This window comes from Onychomys torridus, chromosome X (assembly GCF_903995425.1).
Source record: "Onychomys torridus chromosome X, mOncTor1.1, whole genome shotgun sequence".
Lineage (NCBI taxonomy): Eukaryota > Metazoa > Chordata > Mammalia > Rodentia > Cricetidae > Onychomys > Onychomys torridus.
Window position 1 is genome coordinate 131426500 of NC_050466.1, and position 15527 is coordinate 131442026.

Sequence of the window (15527 nt, forward strand, 5' to 3'; positions counted from 1 at the left end):
CATAATGTAAATATCCAATATGGAGGCTATCTGATATGTGACCCCTGTGAAAGGGTTGTTCGACCACACACACACACACACACACACACACACACACACACACACACACACCACAGGGTCGTGAGCCACATGTTGAGAATCACTGCTTTAGAGTGTCTGGCCCTGTACTTAACCTCTCTTGCTCCTGCTCTAACCAGAAGCAAACGCTGGAGACCAGGACCTCATTCTGGCAGAATCAGCACCCTCTCTACTCGGAATGTATAGTGTGGAAGACAGAGAACCCAAGAAAGGAAAGGGACTTGGTTTTAGAATTTTAAAAAGTATACCAGCCAGTCAAGGTGGCAGCCACCTCAGCTGGAAGGCTGAGGCAGGACGATCACTTGAGCACAGGATTTCAAGACCAACCTGGGCAACACAGTCAAAACCTCATCTGAAATACGACAAAAACCAATCAGCACAGCTCAAAGCAGTGTGTATATACAATATTACTTTTATTTTTAATTGACACAGTAATTACACACGTTTATTAGATACAACATAACATATATATATATACACATACATATATATATATATATATACACACATATGTATATAAAATATGTGTTTGTCAGATCAGAGTGATTAACCTATACACAAACATTTATCATTTCTTTATGTTGGGGACATTAAAACCTCCTCTACTAGCTAATTTGAAATATTCCGTTAGTTTTTGTCAACTGTTACTATCCTCTTGCACTATGGAACAATAGAAGTTATTCCTTCTGTCTAGCACCCAATAACCTTCTTCTTTCTGTCCCCTTCTCATTCAGTCTTGGTAAACACTATACTGTTGTGTATTTCTGAGAGATGAACTTCTTAGCTTCTACATTTAAGTTAGATCATGCAGCATATATACACATTTTAAAATGAGGGAGTTGGAGAATAAAAAGCCAATGTCTTGCCAGGCACAGTGGCACATGTCTGTAATCTCAGCTCTTGGGAGACTAAGGGAGAAAGATTTCTGGGGGAAAAAAAGCCAGGATGGGATATGTAGGGAGAACCTGTCATAAAAAGGCTTGCCTCTTGCTTCCTAGACCCTGGAGGTGGCCACTTCTTTTTGTTGTTGCTGTTTTTTGTTTAGTTTTATTTTTAGACAGAATCTCACTAAGTATCCCTGGTTGGCCTGGAACTTGCTACATATATCAAACTGGCCTCAGATTTGCTAAGCTCATCCTGCCTCGCCTCCTGATTGCTGTTATTACATGCATGGATTACTATGCCTGGCTCTTGTTGTTTTTTTTCAGGCAGGATCTCATGAAGTCCAGGGTGGCTTTGAACTTGTTATATAGCTGAGGCTGGCCTTGAACTACAGCTCCTCCTGTCTCCATTTCCTAAGTATATATAGAATTATAGACATGAGCCCCCATGCCCAGCTGCTGAATAGGATCACTTTTATCGTTTAGCTTTTCTGGTAGTGACTTCATATCTCTTTTTTTATTATTACATTTTTGTGTGTGCCTGTGTGTTCGTGCCCATAAATGCACATGCATGCATATACTATGGCATTTAGAGGCCAAAGGACAGCTCTTTCAAATCAACTTCGCCTTGGATTGAGTTCAGGTCATTAGTCCTGGTGGCAAGCACCCCAAACCTCTGAGCCATCTCACCAGCCCTGTTACTTCATGCTTCTAAGTAGCATGCTTTAACAATTATTTCCTCACTTATCAACTGAAAACATTATCTCTTTTTTTGATATTTAATTTTCACTAGTTTTAAAAAATATACTCAAAGTAACGAATGTAATTATGGGATTTTTATACATACAAATTAATAGGTAAAGAAAAAGTGATGCATATACACACGGAATTTATTTAGCTGTAAAGAAAAATGGAATCATAACATTTGCGGGAAAGTGGATGGAACTGGAAATTGTGAATTTGTGCAAAGCATCCCAGATCCAGAAAGGCAGCTCCCACACACATGTTTTCTCTCATATGCATAACACACACACACACACACACACACACACACACACACACACACACGAGAACGAGTATAGGTCATATACAAGGGGACTATGAAGAGTGAGAAAGAGATCTTATGGGAGGGAGGGGTGGGGAGAAGAAAAACAGAAGGTAACAGAAAGCTGAAGGAGGGCTAGCAGGGTGCAAAGAGGGCTAGGAGGATGGGGAATGGGGAGAGGTTGGGGGCGGGGAGTAGGGAAGAGGATCAACGAAAAGATCCGCTAACATTTCTTTTAGCTTATTTGTTTGTAACACTGAATTCCTTTCCCCATCTCAAATTGTGATAGTTTTCTCTCCTATATTCTCTTTTTAAAATATTTATTTATTTTTATTTTATGTGCATTAGTATTTTGCCTGCCTGTGTGTCTGTGTCGGGTCTCCTGGAACTGGAGTTACAGACAGTTGTGAGCTACCATATGGGTGCTGGGAATCCAGGTCCTCAGGAAGAGCAGCCAGTGCTCTTAACTGCTGAGCCATCTCTCCAGCCCCCTTCTCCTACTTTCTGCTTTACAAACTATGACTGAGTTAGTAGAAACTCTTACGGAGATGTTTGTATATCCAGAATCCCTTGTGCACTCACTGGTCTTATTTGGTGATCCAACAGGGAGATGATTGTTATAATGGGTGTCCTTCAAATACCAAAATAAAAAGCAGTTTATTTGAGGCCACTAAAATGTCATTAGATACTCTAATGCATCCCTCATAGTTTAATACCTTTCTCCAGCAGCCCTGTGACATTTCGTCTTTGCGTAAATGCCAGGCAGCTTGTGTTCTGAGTCCAGCACTTAGGGTGGCAAGAAAGGGATGATTTTGTTTATTATTATTATTATTATTATTATTATTATTATTATTATTATTATTATTTGTGTGTAATGCATGTGGATGTGATGTGAGCACAAGCACTCTCGTGTCACGGTGTGTGTGTGTAGGTCAGCACACAACTTTCAGAAGTCAGTTCTCTTCTGTCGTGCAAGGTCTAGGGAGCAAATATCCATAAGCAAGTACCTTCACATGCTGAGCCATCTCCCTGGGCTGAAAGGATTTGGTATGTTGTCAGTTTATACTTTGTCATTTGCCCCCGTGGTGATGTCTACCCCTCTCCGTACATGCCAAGGCTAAGTCTAGCGAAGGCTCTCCTGACCTAAGGGTCTCCCTCCTCAGCTGCAGCCCCCTACCAGGGCTGGCTCTCCTTCTACTCTGCCAGCCCTGTTTAATCTTTTTTCTTTCAGAAATTTGTTGAAGTCTCACTAATGATACCATCTTCTCCCATCTTTCCTTATGTGAGTTCATACTTAATATACCTATTCCTTTACTTTTGTTTTACTGCAGGGAGAGAGGAGACACACATTTATGCTCTTGAGTTCTAGCTTTGGTTCTAGCTAAGCCCGATTGAAACTAGAAATTGCTAGTAACTCCACATTCCTAGTAGCCAAGCGTAGATGACCTTGTTTTGACCCTGTGTTACTGTTGGCCATGAACATTCATCTAGCACCTCTGGTTCATCCCTTTCCTTAACTTCCTCTACCTAGACTATAGAGTCAAGGAGCCTCAGCTGTAGAACAGATACTGGGCTCTGTCCCCATTCTGGTTATTGCATCCTTATGAAGCCTTCAAGCCGGTTCTCCTTCATCTCCCTGGGTGCCTCGTCTGTGACTTGATAGGCTTCTGGTCTGCTGTGAGCCAGGCTATTCCAGGATTGGCTAGGTGCTTGGAGGGCAGCCCATCTTCTTTACTCCAGCAGTGAAAGCATCTGGGCCAGAGATGATCCCTAAGTACACCGGAAGGGGTTTGGACGCCAAGTGTAGGCTTCTACAACAGAAGGCTTGCTCTAGCTGCTCCCCCTTTCACCCACACTTTCCCATCATGGCTGAACTTCCAACAGAGATGGGGGGGCAGAAAGTAAGGACAGTAGAGCCAGTTCCTTTTTCTTGCCCCCCATTCATCTGTAATGTCTGTACCTACCCCCACTTTCTTTTTTGGGTGCCCCCTTTTCTGTATTTTCTAGGAGTGCTTGCTGGGGCTGGAGAGATGGCTCAGTGGTGAAGAGCACTGACTGCTCTTCCAGAGGAGCTGCCTTCAATTCCCAGCACCCACATGGTGGCTCACAACCATCTGCACCTCCAGGTCCAGGGTATCGAACCCCTTCTTCTGGTCTCTGATGGTACCAGGCATGCATGGTGATACATACCTACACACACATATACACAAAACATCCTACACATAAAACAAAAATAAATCTAAAATTAAAAATATAAAAATAAAAGTGCTTATTACATGTTTCTGATTTAGGATGCCTTGGGCTATGCTTGTGTGGAGGGGAGATGGGCGACAGGTGAGGATGGTCGGTCAAGTCTGCAGGCTGGTATGGGAGATGAAGTGCCTCCTGGCTCTGGTGTGACAGAAAGGAGCAAAAGTTGTGACAGTTAAAGGCATTTGTTGTGAGCATGTATGATGACACATGCTGACTCAGGAGGCAGAGGCAGGAGGCCCACAAGTTCCCCGTAAACATGCACTGCATAGCAAAATTCTGTCTCAAAAAGCCAAGCCATCAGAAAAATACACATTTGAAATTCATATCCAGCACTTATTGGCTGGGTAGTTGTGGGTAATTCACATTGCTCCTCTAAGATTCGGTTTCTGTATCTGCACAATGAGAACAACTGCCTTGTACAGATGTTAGGGCGATAGCATGAGTCCTGGACTATTCAAAACACATAATAAATAGTACCATTGTTATTATTTGGGTTATTGTAAATTTGGCTATGATAAAGACCAAGAATACCTGCTTATTACATTTATTATGATTATATAATGCTTGTTTAGGGTTAAAAGTAGGCATACCTTGGGTGTAAAGCCTCCCTGGTGCTTCCCAGCAACTATAAGGCAAAATTCATACCCTGTTGTATGGTCTTGAAGTCTTTGGTTGTAGTCTATTGGTTTTCTTCAAGATATAAATACAATGTGATCTTTGTCTCTTTAGTTCTGGAACATGACATTTAAAAAGCGATAGCCCTGTGTAGGGGTACATGTTTATAATCCCAGTACTTAGAAGGCAGAAATGGGAGGCTCAAGACTTCCTGGTCAGCCTGAGCTACCTAGTGACATCTTGTCTCGGAAGACTAAGAATAAATACAGACAAATATTTAGTCGGAAGTACGACTCGATCTTTACCATCACCACCATCATCTTTTTTATTCCAGACTTATTCAGAGAGTTATGTTGAACAAGGACCATAGAAAGGCTAAAGACCCTTTCTACATAGTGGGGTTTTTTCTCTAGAAGCATTTAACATCTTTTCTGGAATCCTCGGTGTTTTGAAATGCCATAGCACCATATCTCGATGTGGGGCTTTGTTTTCTTTTATCTTGTTGGCCTTTCATTCCTTCGGCTCTGGGAAACATTCTTACATTGTGTCTTTGAGCATTTCCTTCCTGCTGTTTCCTCCATTTTCTATTTCTGGAACCCCTATTGTTAGATGGAGGAATTCTTCAATTAATCCTCTAATTTTCTCATCTTTTCTCTTCTTTATAGTGTTATTTTGTTTCCTAGGATATCTCTTCACCTTTTATCTTCTATCCCACTGACATTTTTATTCTGGCTCTCACTATTTTTCATTTCCCAGATTTCTTCATTGTCTTTGTTCCTTCCAAATTCCTTCCTTGGTTTGTTTTCTTTGTCCATCTGCCTTCCAGGTTGGTGGTCTCCCTCACATAGCTTTGCATCATACAGTAATCTTCAATTGCCTAGAACTTCATTTCCTTTGAAAATAATGACTTTTATTAAGGTTTATTTAACACAAAACAAAATATACCTAGCTTGGGGGCTGTAGAGAGGCTCAGCAGTTAAGAGCACATGTTGCTCTTTCAGAGGACCCAGGTTCAGTTCCCAGCACCTGCATGGCAGTTATAACTACCTGTAACTATAGTTCTAGGGGATCTGGTCTCCTCTTCTAGCCTCTGCCAGCATCAAGCATGAATGCAGTGCACTTACATACATGCAGACAAAACATTCATACACATGAAACTAAATAAACCTTAAAAACAGAAGCCCTAACTTAAGTGTCTCTGCGTGATGATGCTTTGAGAAGGGCTCCCATGACACAACACAGGTGCACAGAAGCTGTGTGCACCCGGCTTTGCTGTTGGAAGTAGGAGAGTAGAGGGAAGTTAGGGTCCCACCATTTTCCAAGGAAGATCCCTTTGCTTTTAGCTCTATTTCACCCCATCTGCCACTGCACCTGGCGTCCTCAAATCCAAAGCCTCCGGTTGCTGGGATGGTGCTGGAGATGGAGAGAATCTGACTGGACAGCATTGAGGGCAGCATTGCAATTCACTATTTTTAGCTTCATCCCTCACCCTGCCTTCTGAGGTGTACAGTACCTCCAAATCCTGAGCACTGAAGAAGTTCTGTAAGTGGAATGGTTTACTTCTGGTCAGCATCCTAGACTTTGTCTTTCTGTCTTTTTTTAAAAATTTATTTACTTACATTTTAGTGGTATTTGGGAAGTAACAGAGACAAATCAGTTTATTCAATTCATTGTGTTTAAATGAACATTCTCTTCTTCATTCTAGCCAACTAGTATTTATTCATCTTCCATGACTCATATAGGCACCATATCCTCAAAGAGTTTTTTATCATGTCCATAGAGTGGGTTAAGGAGACCCTTCTCTGTTCTCCCTTGATATCCGCTTCTTCTCTCCCTCTCAGCCATAATCAGAATGTTCTGAAATTGCCTATTTCAAGCATGACTGACACATCTTCTGGTGGTCTGGAGCTATGCCTCATTTCTTCCCATAGCTGTAGCTTGGGATCTGATTCATAGAAGTATAGAGTGACTATGTGCTAATGGAATGAATGAATGACTATAAAACCAGACCTAGCTAGAGGGAATGGCCATCTAGAAAGAGAAGTAAGCTGGATGCAATTGCTCCTGTATAAGGTTAGTTTCCTAAAAGCCATGTGTTGCTTTAAAGCTATGTGTGAAAGAAAGTTTACCAAAGCACAATTTAAACCAATAGAAAAACATACCTGCTTTTATTCTCTGCATTCAGAGGATGGTTAACTACATCATGGCAAATAAAAATAATGATCTTGAAGAATATGTAGTACAAGGGGGAAACATGTAACAGAAGAAGCAATAAAAATCATACAATGTAAAATCATTTCTCCTACATGAAGAAATGCAGGGAAGGAGAGGAATGGAGCAACTGTTTGGAGTGGTCGCTGTCTCTTGTGATGTCATTATGCACATTTTTTTCCTCTCTTTTTCCATGGGCTCCTAGATTTCCTAATGTAAGAATGTGTTCAGTGCACATTAAAAAAAAAAAAAGCTGTTCAGATGTGAAGATCAATATACCAAAAGAGCTATGAATGAAATACTCCAGTGGATAGCTTGGGAATCAATGTATTTGTTTAGTGGGGTTTGCAGTGAAATCACTGGGCACGCATCCTGAAGGCCTTGGCCCTTCGGGCATCCCTACTCCCTGAACTGCAAAGCAGGACCTAGCTAAGGAAGCCAAAGGAGGCAGATTTGGGGCTCTATTTATTATAGATCCCAGTATCATGTACTGAGAAACAGAGGCCTGGGCCCCAAACTTCAAAGACCCCTCCCCACCAAGCAAGTACATGTGGAGTCAAGGAGCCATACTCATTAGGACCCCATCTCTTCTAGACCATACTCTAGGTATCTGGAACTGCAATTCCAGAAAATTTCAGATTTTCTCAGGCTTACCTTTAGGAATTGTAGTCTTATTATTCAAGTCTACTCATTTGGCCCAAGGTTAGCCTAAGGAGAAAAGGGGACACACAAATAGATGTGAACATATGGGCTGATGTGTGTGTGTATGTGTGTACACACATACATAAAGACAGATAGACAGACATTTCCTTCTACTGACTTGAGTGTAAAAAAAAGTGGGGTGTGGTCCCTGGGTCTTTGGTTCCACATGTGGATAGCTGACTCTAGTTGATAAAAGAAATAAACTTTGGGGTTCTGAAGAAAGTTAATTTTTTTTTCAAGACAGGGTTTCTCTGTGTAGCCCTGGCTGTCCTGGAACTCACTCTGTAGACCAGGCTCAAACTCATAGAGATCCTCCTGCCTCTGCCTCTCAAGCACTGGGATTAAAGGTGCCAGGGCACCATTGCCTGGCAGAAAGTAAAATGTTTTAAAGCCTAAAGAGTGCTTAGAACTCAACTAACACAACTCCATCATTTTACACATGAGGATCAAAAGTCCAGAGAGGTGACTTACCAAAGTTAATACTGCCTGTTAGGGACCAAATCATAATATATCGTATCTTCTACCACTTTTTACTCTAACCCCAGAAGAATGGTGGCCCAGCTTCATGAAGTAGGAGGCAGACTGACCATTGGTCAAAGTGTACTGTTCCCTGAAGAGGTGCCAGATAGCACTATATTGATGATTGTTGTTCCAGAGTTTCTATTGATGTGATAAAACACCATGACCTTTTGGGGAGGAAAGAGTTTATTTCAATTTACACTTCTACATTACAGTCCATCACTAAAGGAAATTGGGGCAGGAACTGATGCAGAGGCCATGAAGGAACATTGCTTTCTGGCTTGCTCCCATTGGCTTACTCCCATTGGCTTGCTCAGCCTGCTTTCCTATATATCTCAGGGCCACCTGCCCAGGAGTGGCACCACCCCTAATAGGCTGTGTCTTCTCACATCAATCATTAATCAAGAAAATGTCCCATAGACAAAAACTGACCAGCATTATTGTTATCCATATACAATATACTAAATGCTTAGTGATAGACCCATGAGGTGGGATTCACCCCCACTTTGGATCTTATGATGCTATGTCCTCCCAAACTAGAAAGAATCAGTCCAATGTGAGAAGTAGTGGCTAATACACTCTGTATCAGGACTTGGACCTTTACCCCAACCCTACTGCCATCTTGAGAACTGTGAAACATCAGAGGAATATTTTAGAAGCAGAGACACTATTATTGGTACATAGTAGATGCTCAGTAATGGTTCATGATGATAATGATGTGAAGTTAGACTCCTTGAGTAGGCAGTTGTCTTCCCAGGTTAGAGCCTAGGGTATAGCATGAATAAATGTGTTCTGGATTTTGAGATGGGTGCTTGTAGACCAGTGTCCCTGGAGCAGGGGATTAGTGTTAGAGATACTGAGAGTTCTGGCTTCCATTCTGTAGGCAGCTGGGGAGTCATTCAAGTTTGGGTCCTCAGACTTGATGTCTGAGAATAACTGAGCTGGGATTCCAGAAGCCATCTTACTGCTGTAGAGTGTGATGGAAAGTTTGAATAACTGTAATAAGGTGAGCTGTGGCCTCGGTTTTCTGTCCCTTTAAGGGGACAAAAAGGCAACAGATTGGTACCACTGTTATCAGATGAACATGTACCAGGTGTCAGGCACTTTGATCCTCAAAGCCATTCCATGAAGGGAGGGTTTCTTGCCACTGCCCCATTTACTGAGTGAAGAATTTGAGGTCCTAGATAGCAAGATGACTTCTTCAGGATAATGTGGCTAGTGAACAGTCAAACTCATTTAGCACCCTGATGCTTGCCTGCCCTATCTTGCTGGAGTAAGTGTGTGTGTGTGTGTGTGTGTGTGTGTGTGTGTGTGTGTGTGTGTGTGAGAGAGAGAGAGAGAGAGAGAGAGAGAGAGAGAGAGAGATGCCCATTCACTCTCTCAACAGACGCTATTCTAAAATCATCCTTTCAATGTACATATAGATAACACCCCCCACCCCACCCCCCAAAAATACCCTAAGATTATATCTTGGCTCACTTAGTTGAGGACAGAGTCTCATGTGTTCATCTCTGTGCGTTTTCCAGTTCAGCCTGGGAGAGGACCAGAGGTGTGGGGTGAAGAGGGAGGGAGACTACTTCCCAATGCTCTCCCACTTCCGGGGGGCCTCGGTCTCCTTTCTCTCCTCTTCTGCTCCCAGTATAACAGCTTCTCCGTCCTAACCTCCATTACACAAGCATGTGCACACTTACATGCACACGTAATAGCCTTGTGACTGCTTGCACAGGCAGGAGCTCCCTGCACAGCACACGTGGGCTTTTTTGTTTTGTTTTGTTTTGTTTTTGCTGAGGAGGAGTGAGAGGGGAAGGGAGTGGTCCTGGTTTTGCTCATTTCCTGGCTTTTCTCAGAGCCGGCCCTCACTCCATTCTCTTTCACCCTTCTTTTGCATCTGGGGCCATGCATAACAACGAAGAAGACAGCCCAGTATATAGTAGAAAGGAACCCAGCAGCTGACTCATTTACCCGCTCAGCTTCATTCTCTTCATCTGGAAAATAAGCAGGTCGGACTAGGCAGTTGGCAAAGCCTATTGTATCTTGTTAATAATATCTGGCATTTGTCTGCTTGGTTCCAAAGAGCTTAATCATCCAAAGCCACTCTTGGAGGATCAACCTTGTGTTACTGAGGAACTGAGAGAAACTGAGGCTCAGACTCAGAAAAATGAAGTAGCTTGCCTAAGTCACAGGAATAGTAAGTAGCAGAGACAATATCTGAACCTGGCTGTCTCTAGCTGCTTCTCAGGTCACACTCCAAGGAAAGCCACACTCATTGTGACTGCTGCTATCTCCTTGACTTCTCACACCTCCAGTGGCCCTTTGCTTGCTTACCTAGGCAACCAGTCCTCCCAGCTGCTCTGACTGACCTAACACTCACCACCATGGCCTTTGCACTTGCTGTCCTCCATGCATGAATGAAACACGGGGTCATGCTCTCTCTCATGGCATATGTTGGACCTCAAGGTAAGGTAGGGGAAAGAATGGTGAGCCCATATTGACTGTTGTTTATTTCCTGTTTCTCTTTCAGATCTGATGGTGAAAATTCCAGAACAGTCAGGTCAGTAACTCATTTCTTTAGTAGTTCTTGGGGGCTGGGGCTGGGGCCTGGGATGGAGGGTTTTTCTGGCTGTTACTTCGGGATCCATGGGCAGGGGTCAATGGCAGGGTTCTTTCCCCATTGGTATTAGAGGTGGGTGTGGAGTGGAAGGGAGGACAGGGGAACATGGCAGGCGTAGACATGATGGTGTTAAAGACCATTATTCAGTCTTTGCAGTCCTAGGGGATTTGAGAGCTTTGGCGCACAGTGCAGGGGCACATAAGAGGCTGATCTCTGGGATGTCGGCTCCAGACCCAGGAAGTTTTCTACTTTCTTCTTCCAGGAAAGAAGGGAACAATGGATGCTGGGCTTGCCTGGTCTTTTTTTCCCTCTCTATCCTGAATTCTGCCAGTCTCAAGTGATGGGACTTAGATTGACTTTAGATGTGATACCTTCAAGACATTAGAACTATAAATGGTGATGAGGAAACATTTTTTTTTTTGCATGCTCGGTTAAAAGTTTATAAGCTTTGGTAAGGTGTAAAGGTTATCAGCTGAGGAAGAAGAGGTAAAACTGGACTAGGACTGGAGTTCTTTGTGCATCCCTCTGGCCCTCATCTGTCAGAAACCCCATGAAGGCAGAAGTATTAAAAAATAGAGGTAATGTAGGGATGTTGAGGGGGTTCAGGGTGTGCTCTAGTCTTAGCATCTGGACTGGGAACTATGGCTTTTGAAATGAGAATGGCCCAGGCAGTAGAGGCACACAGTGGGGACAGTCAGTGCTCTCCAGGCCTGCACTAGTAAAGATAACCTATTTGTGATGAGTAGTAAACAGTTTGCTTAAGGAGCCGTTCTTCCTTCTGAATGGACCAATTGGAAAAAATGGGCCCTTTCTTGTGAATCTTGCTCACCAGGCTTTCCGGGTTGGTGAACACAGAGCAAATGGGATGTAAACCCCCATTCACTACCTCTTAGCTGTAAACCCTAGGGTGGGGCACAGCTTGTCCAACCATATGTATCAGCACTGTTCCTGTCACGCAAGTTAGTGGATATGAGCCAGGGTCAGAAGTTGCCTGTGTATAGACAGTCTGTCCTAGCATCTCTTGCAGGAGGTCTGGGGGTGAGCACATTGGTGCCCAGGTCCAAGGGAAGGGCTGTGTGTGTTGCAGGGGCAGGGCGGGAGACACATGCTGAGGCCAACATTAAATCAGTGAGAATGTGGTGGATACAGTCAGCCCTGGTGTCTGGGCAAGAGGTCTGTGATGGCACATAATTAATCCTTACATGCAGCCAAGGAGCATGGCCAGGCACAGCTTGTTCTAGCACTTAGGAGGGCACTTGTCTAAGAAAGGGCATAGATCTCAATGTCCTTACTGTGGGTTTGAAGAAAGGCAACCTGGGATGACCTCAAGCCCAGGCCTCCTATAGCATCTATGTTGATGTGCCTGCTAACTTGTTGAGGAACCAGACTGAACACATCTCTAGTTGTCAGCTCCTCCCCGCTGGGGAGTTCCTGGAACCTTTAGCTCATGGTATTTAATAATAACCATAATCATGAGTCACGTGATGGCATATGTTGGGCCTTTATAACTTACAGAACTTGTCAAGGATTTGTTTTATTTGATCCACCCAGTGACACTGTGAATGGAACCTGTGCTGGCCTTATCGTCTGTGTTTTATAGTTGAGGAAACAAGCCAGGATTCAAATTCCAGTCTGCTTGGCACCAAGCCCAGATTCCTGCCTATACTGTCACTATAAGACTTCTTGACAGCTTTGTAGATGATGATCATCCTTGCTATCACCCAAATATTAGTAATCATAGTAATTATCATTGATTCTTTACATACTAATCACTCTAAATATGATCTTTTTAAAAATGCTTACAGCAGCTGCATTAGGCAAGGATGATGATGTCTGATTTACAAATGACGGAAAGGAACCTGGTATGGTGGTGCACACGGAAGGCAGAGAGGCAGGTGGATTTCTGTGAGTTCCAGGCCAGCCTGGTCTGCAGAGTGAGTTCCAGGACAGCCAGGGCTGTATAGTGAGACCCTGTCTCAAAAACAGAACAAAGACAAACGAGGAAGAGGAGATCCCAAGGTGGTCAGTGCCTCACCCAGGGAAAGAAGATCAATGGGGTAGGGTGGTATTCCTCTGATTCATACCCTGGATTCTCTGGTTCTGAAGCTAGTGTTGATTTTACTCAGATTTGTTCCTGGTGTGTATACTGGGTTGATATTCAAGGAGGCTATCGCAGCTTGGAGGACTCAGAGGTAACTCAAACTCAGGCTAGAGCAGTAGCTGTAGGGCAGCAGAAGAGCCTATAGTAATAGCACATATAAAACAAGGTCTCACGGAGTAGGGAGTAGACCCTTTTATTTGGAACCACAGTTGGGTGGGGCTCTCCGAGGATGCTTTTAGGCCCCACATATAACTTCTCAAGTTCACTACAGTTAGGGAGTGTTTCTTGGAGCAGATGGTGTCAAAGCAGACGGGGCTGCAGAGGACTGGTTTCCCAGAAGGAGAGCCCATGGATGTAGAATCAGCATGAGTAGGAAAACAAGGGATGTGTTTAAAGCCAGGGACCTGTCAGCTGGACTAAAACAGATGTGGGCAGGAAAGAACAACTTCTAAAGGTCAGAACCCTGATTGGGTCAGGGATGTGTCACAGATCTCTTCAAGCATGTCTAGCCTTTTGACTTTATGATATAATGTTGTCATCTACAAAGTTCACACACAAGAACCATGTAAACTGATGTTTACAAAACAATGCAGAAAAAAAAAATCTCCTAATAGCAGATGGGGAGATGGCTCATTTGGTAAAGTGCAGGCTATGTAAGCATGAGGGCCTCCGGCTGATGCCTAGAAGCCATATAAAAAGCTGAGCGTGGCGGCATGCTCTGGTAATTACACTGGTAGGGAGACGAGATCCCTGGAGCTCGCTGGCCAGCCATCTTAACAAATCAGTGAGAGGCTCTGTCTCAAAAATAGAGAAGAGCAATTGAAGAAGACATCTATTATCAGCCTCTGGTCTACACACACACACACACACACACACACACACACACACGCCCTTGTGTACCCATATACGTATGCATCTACAAACACACACACAACCAATCTCATAATGTTGTAACTATGTTCATAATTTTGTCTTGGCACCATTCATAGCTATCCTGGAGTAAAGGCAGCCTATGGGCTACAGGTTGTACACACCTGAGTGATCAGGAACTAAGGGAAACTGTGCCATAAAAAGGGGTAGAAACTTTGGATCCAGGCGAAGGCCTCCATTTTGGGCTAGGTTGCTTTCCAGTTTTTTGACTGGGCCTATCTGTTTGTCTCTTGTAGAACCCCAGTTTCCTCATCCAGGAAGCACCTGCATTCATGAGTGTGTACATACATGGGTGCACGTATGGCTGGAAAAGAGTTAGGTGAGAGGAAGAAATGCCAAGAAGAAAACTAGGCCTTAGCTCGTGTGAAAACTGAATAGAGCTGGGTGGTGGTGGCGCACGCCTTTAATCCCAGCACTCGGGAGGCAGAGGCAGGCGGATCTCTGTGAGTTCGAGGCCAGCCTGGTCTCCAAAGCGAGTTCCAGGAAAGGCGCAAAGCTACACAGAGAAACCCTGTCTCGAAAAACCAAAACCAAAACAAAAACAAAAACAAAAACAAAAAAACAACAAAAAAAAAAACCACCAACAACAAAAAAACCTGAATAGCAAGGAGTGAGTAGGGCAGGTAGACGGCAGACCACCCCACATTAGGACCGAGGCTTCAGGACCCCTCAGTATTGAGTGCAAGAGTATAATTAAAGCTGGGGCGGGGGGGGGGGGCAAAGATGGATGTCTGGGTTTTCTGTATATCCAACAGAATTCGTCAGACCTAAAGGTACCTTAACCTGAAGTCCGGAGTGAGACGGGCCGTAGCTACAGCTCACGAAGCTGCCAGCACAGCCTGCTTCCTAGCGGTCTGATTTTTGCCGTCACTTACATTCTTTGGTCCTTTGTTTCTCTTTTATAAGATGGGAACAATGGTTCCGATTTCTCAGGGTTGGGGGAAGTTGAAGTCAAGCTACGCTCAGCGTCACGTAGCGGCTCAACCAGTCGGGCTCCTCAGCCTCTCTTAAACCGACTGTGTGATTTAGTCATGCTGCGAAATGTGGACAAGTGTAGAACGTAAAAACAGACGGGCAGGAGGGCCTGGATTGTCCCCACCAGCAGGACATGAGGGAGTCCCAGCTGCCCCAGAGGCAATCATGGCTGTAAGAGGTCAGGCTGGAACTCCATGGCCCCGGGGACCAGGCTGAGGTTGCTAGGCATGAGAAGAGCAAGAGGAGGTGGCCTGTTGCTAGGGAAGGAGGGAGGGGGTAGGGGAGCCACTGACACCCTCAGAGCCAGGGACATCCCCATGGCAACAGAAGCCACTGATGTCTGGAGAAGGAGGAGGAGGAGCAATGGCTGGCTCTGTTCCCAGAGGAGGCCTCCCACTCTGGGCCTCAGTGTCCCTATCTGTCCCACTGAGAATTGGGTTTAGGTCATTTTGAAGATTCTTCCTTGTTTTGACCTCCTAGGATGACTAAGACCTTATAATCCTTCCTTGGCTCCCCCATTCACATATCTGAGATACTCCCAATCCCCAGAGCAGCCCCAGCTGTGTCCAGTTCTTCCCTCCCATGTGCTTCCTGTTCAGCTTGGCC

At 44.3% G+C, this 15527-nt stretch overlaps 1 protein-coding gene across 3 annotated transcripts in view; it reads left to right on the forward strand.

Moving 5' to 3' along the window:
- The window catches only part of Iqsec2 (IQ motif and Sec7 domain ArfGEF 2), an 83470-nt gene that overhangs the window by 11932 nt on the left and 56011 nt on the right, over positions 1-15527 (forward strand). For all 3 annotated transcript variants that reach the window (XM_036173930.1, XM_036173931.1, XM_036173935.1), the window contains exon 2: positions 10826-10855. In XM_036173930.1, the coding sequence (XP_036029823.1) occupies positions 10826-10855 (30 nt within the window). The remainder of the gene's footprint in view (positions 1-10825; positions 10856-15527) is intronic.